Source organism: Cebidichthys violaceus, unplaced genomic scaffold (genome assembly GCF_023349555.1).
Source record: "Cebidichthys violaceus isolate CVI_PGR_0920_01 unplaced genomic scaffold, fCebVio1.0.p SCAF_46, whole genome shotgun sequence".
In the NCBI taxonomy this organism is placed as follows: domain Eukaryota; kingdom Metazoa; phylum Chordata; class Actinopteri; order Perciformes; family Stichaeidae; genus Cebidichthys; species Cebidichthys violaceus.
The window spans coordinates 451,969-464,252 of NW_027176661.1; the positions used below are offsets into that span (position 1 = coordinate 451,969).

A 12,284-nucleotide genomic window follows, 5' to 3' on the forward strand; every position below is an offset into this window, starting at 1 on the left:
TGTTGAGAGTGAAACAAAAGACACTTAGACTGTAGGGATTGCTTGTAAAACCATCTCTCTCTGTTGAATACCCATCTAAATGGGCTGCAAACACTTCCAACAAAAGGGATGTCTTCTATTTCCTCCTCCAGCTTGCATGTGTCTATGAGGTCTTATCTGGTCTCTCTCTCTCTCTCTCTCTCTCTCTCTCTCTCTCTCTCTCTCTCTCTCTCTCTGTCTCTCTCTCTCTGCTTATTTCATTCATTACTTTTTCTTTTTTTTCCTTATCAAAAGTGTTAAGTGGTATTTACCCATGAATAAATGCCCAAATCTTTCTGTCTCGTTTATATAAAAAGCACTCAAATGCTTTGGAACCGGACCAAGTAGGTTAACTGGGTATGTGTAATAGTTTCTTCTTGTCAATACAGTTGTCTTTCTTCTCAAGCACATGCTCTGCTCAGTGATAGATCCTCTTTTTCTCCAGGCGTCCCAACAGCTCCAGCCAATCCACCAGGAGTTAAACACACGCTCCTCTCTACTGTTTTACTCTGCCGTGTCCTCGTGCATGTTACCCCTCTAGGTGGCAGTGTCTCCTCTGTCCCTGGCGTTTGTTTCTACTCCATCTGCTCAGGCCAGTGGAGAACGACAAGGGAGGTCTTCTTTGATCACGTCCGTTAGAGCCATTGAGTTGGGATGTGGCGAGAGGGGAGCATTTAATTGGCTCGCCCGTTTCATAAGCAGCATCTTTGTAGCATGAGGCGATGTTGCCATTCTTGTTAATCTCCACCGAAAGATAAAATTCTTCTTTCATGATAATCCCCAAACCGCAATCTCCGCACGAGGATGGTCATGTGTGACAGATCCTGGATCCCACTGAAGTTTGACTTTACTGCAGCAGTTGTGTGGTTTAGCAAATGTTCTGTACAGCAGCTCTGGTTGTGTATATATATATATATATATATATATATATATATATATATATATATATATATATATCATCTCAGTTTGTGTTCCTGTAGTCGTCCTCTAGCCCCGTTTTGGAGCGGTCTCATCCGCGACGTAGGGGACTCTCCCGGACGCTTCCCATAGAGAGGCTTAGGGAAACGCCTGTGCACTGCTCTTTATCGGAGGTGGAGAAGTTAAGCAAACATACTCTGCTAAAAAACAACGAGTTAGTCCTTCTCCTTGAAGCATTCGCTCTGGAAAAATATTTTTATGAAAGCATAAATCTCAGCTTCGTGCAGCGTGTACGAGTTTGCTTTGAAGGGTGAAATGGGCTCCTTGCTGCTCCATTTGACCAATGGGAGCAAAAAAAACAACTCATCTTCCCACCAATCGTAGATAAAGTGGACGTTTACAGGAGACTCAACAGACCTCTAGGACCTGAGAGGATCACATGACTGAAAAAGACGTCAGTAGACTGGTTTTCAGTAGACCTGGTCGCTAACTAACTCTGCAGGGTTATCAGTGAAGAAGCACTGAACACAACGGTTTGTGGAAAATGAGTAAAACTCTCTCTATTATTATTATTAGAGAAATAAACTATGAGACTTATAGCAAGCCAAGTGTCCTCCATAGTATGACATTATATCTATTATGAATATTCATGCAAACATAACCTCGAGTTAATCGATGAGGATTACAGATGGTCGTCAGCGGGTGAAAGTCATCCCCAGATTCACTCTCGTTTTGTATTAAATATTGATTGATAGGGATTGTTTTTGTATGAGCATATACATCGTTTCTACTCATTGTGCTTTTAATATGTCCATCAGACTTCAAGCAGCACTGTTCACAATGTCTGCCTTGAAGACATTTGAGTTATTCAACAAAAAACGGCATTTACAATACGCTGTTCCTACAAAGATGTATCCATCTATTGTACCATTTTGGTACAACATTGTCAAACCCACGGTCAGTGCTAGCAGATGCTAGCTCCTGTCATGTGACCCTCACCTTGCTGGTCACGGTGGTCCGTTGGGAGCCTCCCGGGTGTTTGCTGCTCTCCGGTCAATCAGGGCTGGCTTGCAACAGAATTAGTTACAGAAGACGCAGCACTGAAACATGGACCAGGACAAGCTGGACCAGGACAAGCTGCACAAAGACGAGATTGATCTTTTATCTGAAGTGCTTTCCGATATATGTTTTGAGGCCCATTCGGCTGGTTTGGTAAATGCATGTGCTTAACCTCACTAAGTCTGTTAAAGAGCAGCGCACAGACGGGAAGCATCCGGGACTCTCTCCTACGCAATGAATGAGCCAGTCCCAAACTGGGCCAGTCGTCCTCTTGCTCATTATTAATGGATGTCTTCAAACACTTCAACCACACGTACATGGACTCTTGAAAAATAACTAGGACAACTCACACATGTATTAACATGATTGTTATTTTAAAGGGACCCAAGCCATTTTGAGCGTAAGCTCCCCCTCCCGTCGACGCTAACAGTTTAAACAGCAGATTTGATAAAGCTCCTTGGGCTCTCTCTCGCTCAACGTACCTGTGTTTACAGTGATACATAAGTGAAAAAGATTGCCTGGAAGAAAGCTGTCCAAAAGTACAGAGTAGAGAAGTGGTGCTATACTGAAGAAGACCAGGGCCAAAATGTGACTGGGGTCCCTTTCAAATGTGCTGACTCTCTAGTTGTCCATCTTAGCAGTGACCGCCCCTCCAACACTCTTCTGCTCTTCCTCCTCCTCCTCCTCTTCCTCCTCTTCCTCTCATACCTGTTCATCTGTGACATGTGTGACTCACGTCTCACCTCTTGTTGTCCCGGCCTTTTTCTTCCCACGTATCTCTCACATCTGCCAGCTCTGCATGTCCTCCTCCCTCCCCACCCCCCTCCTCCCTTTCTCCTATAGCTATACTCTACTCGACATGGATGTCCACTAACATGATAATTAACTCTATCCACTTACCTCTATCACCCCCCCCCCCCCCCCTTCCCCTCCCATTTTGATACAAATATGGCTGCATTTGTACAAGCGAAAAAGACAAAGCAAATCATGTAGTTTATAGATTTCATCCTTTGTTTTAGTTTGATTTCAATTCCATCTGGATTTTTATTTTTTTATTTTTCTCCCCTCTATTTTCTTTGCACTTTTTGGTTTGTTTATTTCTCCTTAGTCTCTGGACACAATATGTAGCATTGATACTAAAAGAGGTCATTGTCTTTTTCCCATTTCGCTGCGGAGAACATTCCTTTCTCCTTTTTTCTTTTTTTCTTTCTTTCCTTTTTTTGTTGATATTGCATACGTGTCACTGATTGAAATGGAAGGTAGGTAACGCTTTGCCTACGCACGTGATCTTTATGCAGATGAGAATGTGACAAGCACCCTAGCCTGAGTGACGTCAATGTTTCTCTCTCTCTCTCTCTCTCTCTCTCTCTCTCTCTCTCTCTCTCTCTCTCTCTCTCTCTCTCTCTCTCTTTCTGTTATTTACCAAATCTCTAACCAAATTGATTTTACTTCATCAATTATGATTGGATTACGTAGAGCTCTGGTTTTTCTCTTTCCTCCTTAACTTCATTCTGAAGTCCAATATCCCGCTCTATCTTCCAGGTCCATTTCTTTCTCCAGTTTTGTTTTCTTTCTGTTTTGGTAGAATGCATTCCTGTTTGTCCAGCATCTCTCTGTCTGTTGGTGAATTAGTACATCCGTCTTATGATTTTCACCATAATGATTTCCACGACTGTTTCTAACAACTTGTCATAAGCACCAGTGGTTGTGTGTCTTCTTCTTATACCACTTAGTTGTCTTCTCTCTAGTGGAGAACGGCTCTTCTTTCTGCAGCGGCCAGTCGGTGCTTTTGTTGTTCCTCAGATCACGAAGCAGTTCAGACTGCACATTGTAATGCATGCGAGAGAGACAGCTGTATTTGGTTTCAAACAAAAACGCCTGTTGGAGATTGACTCTCTTTTTATGACCTGCTTACAATGAGCAGTGTATAACTGTGCATCACAAGTCTCAGCCCCTAACTCCCACTGAAGCACTCGTCCAGTTTCTATTTTTGTTGAATGCTTAAAATAGAGGTTGGGAATATGTTTTAACTCACCCTCTACCAAACACAGATCATAGGATAAGGCTGGCATTACTCATTACACGTTTTTTCTTACTATGAGCAAATCCCTTGAAAAGACCTAAAACAGCATTGCTTTGTTGGTCTGTCAATACTTTCTGACTTCGCTATTAGTACTATTAGCAATATAAGTTCCCACTGAAGATGTACAATTTTAAAAAGGGGTCACAAATATCCAGTTTTATTATTAACCAAGACTAAGAGTGGCTCAGTAAGGCTAAACAAAGCAGTCCATAGAGCTAAATGCTAACGTCAGCATGCTAACATGCTTAAAATGAGAATGCTAACGTGCTGATGTTACGCAGGTACAATGCTCACCATGTTAGTTTTACATGTAAACATGCTAACATTAGCTAATTCACAATAACCACAAAATACAGCTGAGGCAGATGAGGAAGTCATTAGTTTTGCAGTTATTTGGTCATAACCCAAAATATTGAACAAAACTAATTTTAATTGATGCTGGCACTAGACTAGAGGATCACCAACGATAGAGGGTTTCATCCTCTGGGGAACATGAATGTCTGTATTCAATTACATGGAAAGTCATCCAATAGTTGTTGAGATATGGATCCATAAAGCCAAGCTAGCTGCTCTAGGTAAGGCTCTATGTTTTCCTTAAACATCTGGGAACTGTAGTTTTATAGTCACTCAAACTGAAGTAAATAGTGCATTCATTAGGAACTATTTTCATCTGCGGATTTATACACATTTGAGGCTCTAGTGAGTATTTACAGCACAAGGAGAGTCTTTGTGAGTGTATGTTGTTTCAAAATAAACTGCAGAGCCTATGCTCATGCTAATCAATAAGAAAAATACAGAATTTTGCCTGCCTTATCCTTTAAGACAGTGGTCATTTTGAAAACTGCTAGCTTCAAGGTAATTGAGTCCTTTTGTGAGTCTAAAAGTAGCTTTTCACTTTAAAATCCCAAAGGATCAAATCACATTTTTTTATTGTTTTATCAGTTAGATGCGATTTTACTGACCTTTCACTGACCAAATGCTTTTCTGGGGTTTTAACATTAGTCACTCATCCAAACAATTCCCTTTGAATGCCATAAAATGTGGTTGAACCCAAGCCAATCTCAGTACAAGGCTCACTGTTGTTATATATGTAGCAACAACTCCCTGGAACTACATTAACAGAAGAGTTGGCTATTGTGTAGGTGCCCTGTATCAGGGAGCCTGTGAGCACAAACACAAATGGTACCCAGTAGAAGCTAAGGCAGTTACTGTAGCCTGTAAACGTGTCGGGCAGTAAAATAACACCTGCCCTGTGGTAGATACTACATGGAGAGAAAAATGGTGAAGAAAATACCTCAAACTCTCGCCAGCCAGTTGCTCTCTGATGTTTAGGAAGGTGACTGGGCCCAGAGGATTTACTCTCTGTGTGAGGGATTCCCTGCACATTGTGGTTTTCCTCTTTGCTTTTGAGTTCTTTTCCATTGATTTCCATGCATTGTCTCATGAGTCACTGGCAGGGAAGGGTTTTGTGTCTTTTTCTCTTGCATTTTGTGAATCTAATGATGCACTTATGTTGCCCCACTTTTCCCTTTTCTTCATACCTTACCTACTAAAGGAGGGAATACCACTTTATTGGTAAGTGGATGTTAACCAGAAGGGAGTTAAACAAGAGTAACCATTAAAAAAAAAACAAAGAAAATGGGTCGCTGTTCACATCTCAGCAATTGTCTTCAGGAAAAAAAAAATCCAGAAAGAGAAAATTGAGTAGCAGACGATTTGTTTTCTGATTCGAATGATTCAATAATTGTGATCTTTATTTTGTTCCTTCCATTTCTGTGATGTTCCGTCAAGTTGTCTTCTCTTTCTGTTTTGTTTAATTTTTTTTAACCATTACTAAAAAAAAAAAAATAATAAAAAAAAACTGAAGTCCTCTTTTTCTACTCTACCAAATCTGTAGCTCTGTACTTTCTGCCTTTGCTCTTTAACCTATTTGGTTCACAGTTTTGTTTAATTTTTTTCCCCTCTCTTCCTCCTCCTCCTAGTTTTTTTGTTTGTTTTTGCGATTATGATTTCTTCAACTCATTATGGTTTTGCATGCCAAGTATTGCATGCGCTGCACCATAGAGGACTATCTATAAGCCATATGGAGAAAAACTAGACCTTTTTTCTTTTAGATGTTTACCTTCTTTTGGCAAGTACACCGTAGCGCTCAATCACCAACCTGGAAACACTCTAATGCTCTTTTTGTCCTTTTTTTCTTTTTTTGTTTTCTTTCTTCTTTTCTTTTTTTTGTTTTCCTTTGTTGGTCATCATTTCTTTCTACAGAAGCTTCGTCTGCTGACCGCTAGCTCTGCAGGCATCCAGTCCACTCTGCTGAGAGAGCACAGGCTCCCCAGCGCCCCCAGCAGGAGCCAGATGAACCAGATGGGCCAGATGTGCGCAGCAGGAGAGGCTGGGAGTGTGGATGGGAGGAACACAGCTGTGGGGAGCTCCGTCACCCAGGCGACAGGGAGGAGAGGGAGCCAGAGAGGCCAGAATAAGACCTCCCGCTCCCCTGCTCGCAGCAGCGACTCGGCCCACTCCCAGCACAACCACACCCACAGAGGGAGGAACTCTCGTCGTCAGAGAAAGTAAGTTTGTCTCTCGCCGCACGACTTCCCCCCATCTTTCCACTTTAGCTGCGCCACTGAGAGACAACCATTTGACATCTGCTGCGTTACACTTCCCATCACCCCAGGACAAAAGGTGGCCACTCTTCCAAGCGCCACCACCGCTCCAGTCGGGGTCAGGCACACCACCGGAGCCCGTCGGTGTCTCCGGGACGCCACCCACACGCATCGTCGTGCAAGAAGAAAGAGGAGTCCCGGAGCAAGCCCAACCTCCGGCAGCGCAGCAGCTCCTGGAGCAGCGGGCGCTCGTCCTCGCACTCTGCCTCCAGAGACAGGGGCCCCACCAAGGCCAAGTCCCCACACAACAGACAGAACAACTCCAGGTGAAACCTCCTTTCTCTGTCACACCGTTCTTTCTACTGTGCTCTGCTGTCGCTGTTCTGATGGCGTCCTGTGTGTCGCACAGAGAGAGGGACAGCCCCAACCGCTCCGACACCGACAGCCGAGCTCGCCGCCGCTCACGCAGCTACTCGCCCATTCGCAAGAGGAGAAGAGATTCGCCCAGCTTCATGGAGGCTCGCAGGATCACCAGGTAACGCAGCAGTCCAGCATCATAAACCTCCTCCTGATCGGTTGTAAAGATTATTTATCTGCTCTTATCCGCCCCCACAACTCATCTGCTGTCTCGACTTTTTCCAGCAGAACACAGAGTAACGCATCTCCAACGAGACAATTTGTTCATGTTGAATATTATTTTCAGCTTTCATACGTCTGGAAATAACAGCACTTTAACGTGAAACACTTTTTGCCGGAGGTAAGTTAAGCTCTGCAGTTAAAACGTTTTCCATCATTTGACTGGAGCGCACTCATGCCGGAGCAAACTCTTTTACAGCTGCAAATTATTACTACAATGACAAGCAAAAGGAAATAAAACGAGGGGAATTTGTTCCCGCTTTAACTCACAAGTGGAAATTTTAAGAACCACATTCAGATCCATTTAATCCTTTATAGAGCAGAAGTTAAATACTGCATGCATAAGCCAGTGAGGTGTTTACAAGGGTGTAGGTTTAGTTCGGTTTGGGGGACACTATGAAGTCAAACAGAAAATAGTATGTCCTGTTTTTTGTTTGGTTACTTCCACAGTAATTATACAAAACACAATATTAGATTTTTTTGTAAATCGCTGCAATGTTAATGCAATAAGCCTATAATAGTGTTGTCTTTCCTTGAGAGAGGCCTGTCCTTTACTGCCTTAATCAGAGGATTGACGGTCAAGTCTAACGTTGGAGATTATTAACTCTACATAAAAATAGATAAAGGAATTTCTTGTTGTTGTTTCTTTACTCTGAAAACATGTGGAGGAAGAACTTTCTTTTCAGCCCTGATCGGCGCCTGCAGGATGTAGTTTGTGGTGCTGTTGAACTGTATTGTGTTTCACTGGCAGGTGTTTCTATCCATTCAAAGCAATGCGGCTGTTAACAGAAACACCCCTCTAATGAAATGCAGTTCAACAGCACCACAAACTACAGCACGTGAAATTACCATGAAGTGAACACGTCTCTAAAACAGTCTCAACAAACTGAACATTAGAAGCATCGTGAATGGGTTATTCATTTAGGACTGGAGTGTTAGGTACTTTTAAAACGGATACCGAAATGAAGTATGATAACAAAGGCCAAAAACATCTGTATTGATTTATTAAGCTTTCTTGATCTACTGATTTGTTTGTGCGGTATTCACGTCGCCTCTCTCCCCTCTCACAGAAGCGTTAATACACGTGGGTCAAATGTGTGTACCTTGTCATCTCTCACTCCAGTCCATAAGGTCCTGCCTGCCAACACGGACGGGATGCTGTTGAACTGAGCCACCGCAGGCTAGTTACCCCGGTAACAGTTGCCGCACAGCAGGATCCGAGTAGTCCGACTCCTGAAGCTGAACAGCAAACCATCAGAGCTCCCCCTGAGTAAACCTGGCCTCCTGTTTTTTTTCTTCTTCTTCTTCTTCTGTCCTCTTTCTGCTGCTGCTTCATTCAAATTGACACAAAGAAACTCACACCGGCTCGAAAGCTACACCCCTCTGCGGTTATGCACTAATGTTGTAACACGGGGAGATTAAAACGCTATCAAGGTTTATTTTAGAGGATATCTCGATCGCGCGGGCTGTGGATTCCCAAGGTAGATACAGAAGACAAAAAGCTTCGGCTGTGTTATCTGCACGCCGCTGAAATGACAAGGTGAAACACACCTTGTAGCAGCGGGGATACCTTGATAGCGTTTATCTCTCCCCGCACTGTTGACTCCACAATTTCTCTGGGTGTTGGCCTCCACTGAGAAGACGAGGTTCTTTAGGGAACTAACAGCTAATTACCTTACAGGAAACACTTCCAGGGTGGCTATTAACAAGGCAATTTATTCTTAAGCTTAAACTAACGACAATCATTTCTCTACAAAGTATGTGTGTGTGTGTGTGTGTGTGTGTGTGTGTGTGTGTGTGTGTGTGTGTGTGTGTGATTAAACAGCTTGGACTATTTGTTTTTAACCCGTGTAGCTGCTCTCTTTCAGATCCTGCTCTGATCATAAATCCACCCCTTCTGTAGCCTAACACTGATCGGCTCTCAACCAACTAATTCTTTTCTTAACACATGTGTTTTACACCAGTGCCAGACAAAGACCATGACCATGACACACTGGTCTGGCGTTAACCCCTAACGCTCCATCTTCCTTCTCTCCTCTCCCCAGTGCTCGGAAGCGGCCGATCCCGTACTACCGGCCCAGCCCTTCGTCGTCTAGCTACGACAGCAGCCCGTCGCGGTCCAGCCGCAGCCGCAGCTACAGCAGCTACAGCCGCAGCCGGAGCCACAGCAGAAGCCGGAGCCGGAGCTGGAGCCGGAGCCGCAGCCAGAGCCGAAGCTGGAGCCGCAGCAAGAGTCGCTCCCGCAGCCACCACAGCTACTACAGCCGCAGCAGCTATGACAGCCCCGGCTTCTGAGCACCACACACACACACACACACACACACACACACACACACACACACACACACACACACACACACACACACACACACACACACACACACACACACAAGAGGAGTCCCGTTACATGTTACTGTGCTCCGGTTCAGTCGTGATCTTTACCAAGCCCCCCTCGGAGCCTGTGATGCTGTACAGTCCGGGGACCCCGAACTCCTCGACCCGAGACCATTATCTCTCTCCAAACACAGAGCCCGGATCAAACAAGAGAAATAGCACATTACTATGAAATTGGCCGTCACTGTTCATGTACTCACGTAAACAAGGTATTAAATTGAAATGGGTCACCACGCGTCGAAAAATTCATTTTGGTAGAGCCCAAAGAACAAATCTCGCTGTATGTTAGCACTTTCTTTCTCTTCTTCCACAACGCAACTAAAAATGAATCCATTAAAAAAACTATATACTATATAAATACATATTTATACTCCTAACAATAGGAGCTGAGTAGAAGACAAAAAGAGGACACGTCGACGGCTTGCTGTACATTTCAGTTTGTTTTCCCCTCATCATGGACTCATCTCCCCAAAGACTTCCATTCCTTCGAAGCACAGAGATCAACAGAAGTTCGAACAAAGGAGAGGTCGGCTGATGAAATAGGGAGAAGGAAAAAAAAATACTTTTTTTTTAATGATACAAACTTGTATTGTATAGGTTTGTCTGTATAGATGTAAAGTCTCTTAAGTTCTGGCTTTGTAAACTATGCACTGTATATTCCATCTCGTTGGAGGACGTTTGTTTAGCATGATGCATCAGGAGAGACTTGCTGCTGGCAGGAGAGTACCTGGCCCAAATGAAAGGTGCCAGGGTGCATCTGTGCTCCCCGCTGGCCTATACAGAAGTCAGCCACTTGCATACACAGGGAGATGGGACGGGGGGACGGAGGGAGGGAGGGGGCGGGGACTATTTATTATGTAATTTTACTCTTCCCTGTTTAAATTATGTTGATTCTGCTAACCTTGACTTTATGTGAGAGCGTGTGTGTGTGTATGTGTGTGTGTGTGTGCGCGTGCAGGTCTGCGTGTACCTCTTCTGCAATGACCATTGAGGGAATGATTGACATGTACACCACTGTAGCCGCCACCTACACGGCTGCTGTGTGGTACTGTACAGGAAAAACTGTCTGCAAAAAGTCTCCATGCACACATGTGTTGACCACAGCTATTTATGATTCTACTGTATTTATTTGTTTATTTATTGAGTTATTTATGATCTAATTTATTACCATTTATTTAACATTGTTTTGCCATGAGCAGTAAAGCAGTTGGATCATACTTTTAAGGATGAGATTGTGATGCAAATGTATTCCCATTTTGAAAAATGTACTGTATGTGTCCACGTTTCACACAAAATGGGTCCGTCGTTGTGGCGAAGGCTCGCTGTCGCTCTCGGATTAGTGAGCAGGGTGAAGATGCACCGCTGTGTGTTTTTAAAAATGCTCTGATTGTAGCCAGTGGAACGGAGTCTTCGCCCACAGTTACTCCCACGACCGCCATTATGGCTCCCCCGGCCCCATTGTAGTGGATACATTTTCTCGCACGCCACAGTGGCTCTGCCTGTATTGAGGAGCGAAGGATCAGCCTCGAAACAGAACCAAACAACATCTCCCTGTGTGGAGCTGAGAGTCCATTATTGTACTCCGCTGTATGTCTCCAGCCACCACATATTCTAATCCCTTGTATAATGGGCCGCAACATGTTTCCCGTCCCCTGGTTACCAGCTTCAGGAGGAAAATATATGTGATGTAACCTGGCATAGCAGAGACACCAGCGGGCTCTGTAATGCCTCCTCTGTCTACAGCTTCAGTAGTGAGGTAAACTAACTGGCGATACAATCAGGGATCACCCTTAAGTCTTCCTTTCCATTCGTCTGGCCTCTTGTCACTCACACAGTGTTGCATTCCCAGTGGAACCAGACCTACCCCAACTATGATACTCTGCAAACCTCTTAATTTATTCCAAGTATAGCATTGCCCCTTTGGTTCTACAAGTCATTTATTTGTAATGTACCAGTTATTATACCTGACAATAAACAGAAACAAATGGGGAAGTAATTATGCTCTGGTGTAGTTCTTTTTCTTTCTAACTTCAGGCGCAGTGATAAGATGTCGAGCAGGCCTTGTGCGTATATTTCCCTACAGATGGCGCTGGTGAGAACCTTGTGGTACTTGATACTCACATACGACAACATAAAATATCTGTATGGGCTAGAATGTTCTGAACTGTTGCCACCTCCACTAAAACCGTACTGAGGGAGGGCGTGGTCTATTCTGGGGACTGCACATATCAACACCGTGATGACATCTGCACAGTATATCATTGCAGAAGTATGTGGTGTTAACAACACCATATAGTTCTGCTGGGATATAGGCTATTGTAACCCTATGGGGTCATAAACTACTGTGGAAGCTAACCGGCTAACATGGGTGCGGCAGAAAGTGGCACATTAATGTACCGCAGTCACTCTGTGCCGTCCACCTCTATATATACTTGTATACTTGCCGTAGTGTTAGATAAATGGCTATTGTTGCAGCCACACGTCTTCTACTATTTAAGATAGAGATGGGACGATAAATACAGTTAAAACTGTAGCTGCAAGGCCCATAGACTGTATGGCCTACTCGCTGT

The 12,284-nt window shown here is 44.0% G+C and overlaps 1 protein-coding gene across 3 annotated transcripts in view; it reads left to right on the forward strand.

The window, feature by feature from the left end:
- Positions 1-9,712, forward strand: part of srrm3 (serine/arginine repetitive matrix 3) — a 71,406-nt gene extending 61,694 nt beyond the window's left edge. For all 3 annotated transcript variants that reach the window (XM_068729423.1, XM_068729424.1, XM_068729425.1), the window contains 4 exons: positions 6,344-6,648; positions 6,756-7,010; positions 7,094-7,219; positions 9,366-9,712. In XM_068729423.1, coding sequence (XP_068585524.1) covers positions 6,344-6,648; positions 6,756-7,010; positions 7,094-7,219; positions 9,366-9,615 — 936 coding nt within the window. In that variant the 3' untranslated portion in view covers positions 9,616-9,712. The remainder of the gene's footprint in view (positions 1-6,343; positions 6,649-6,755; positions 7,011-7,093; positions 7,220-9,365) is intronic.
- The last annotated feature ends 2,572 nt before the right edge of the window (positions 9,713-12,284 follow it).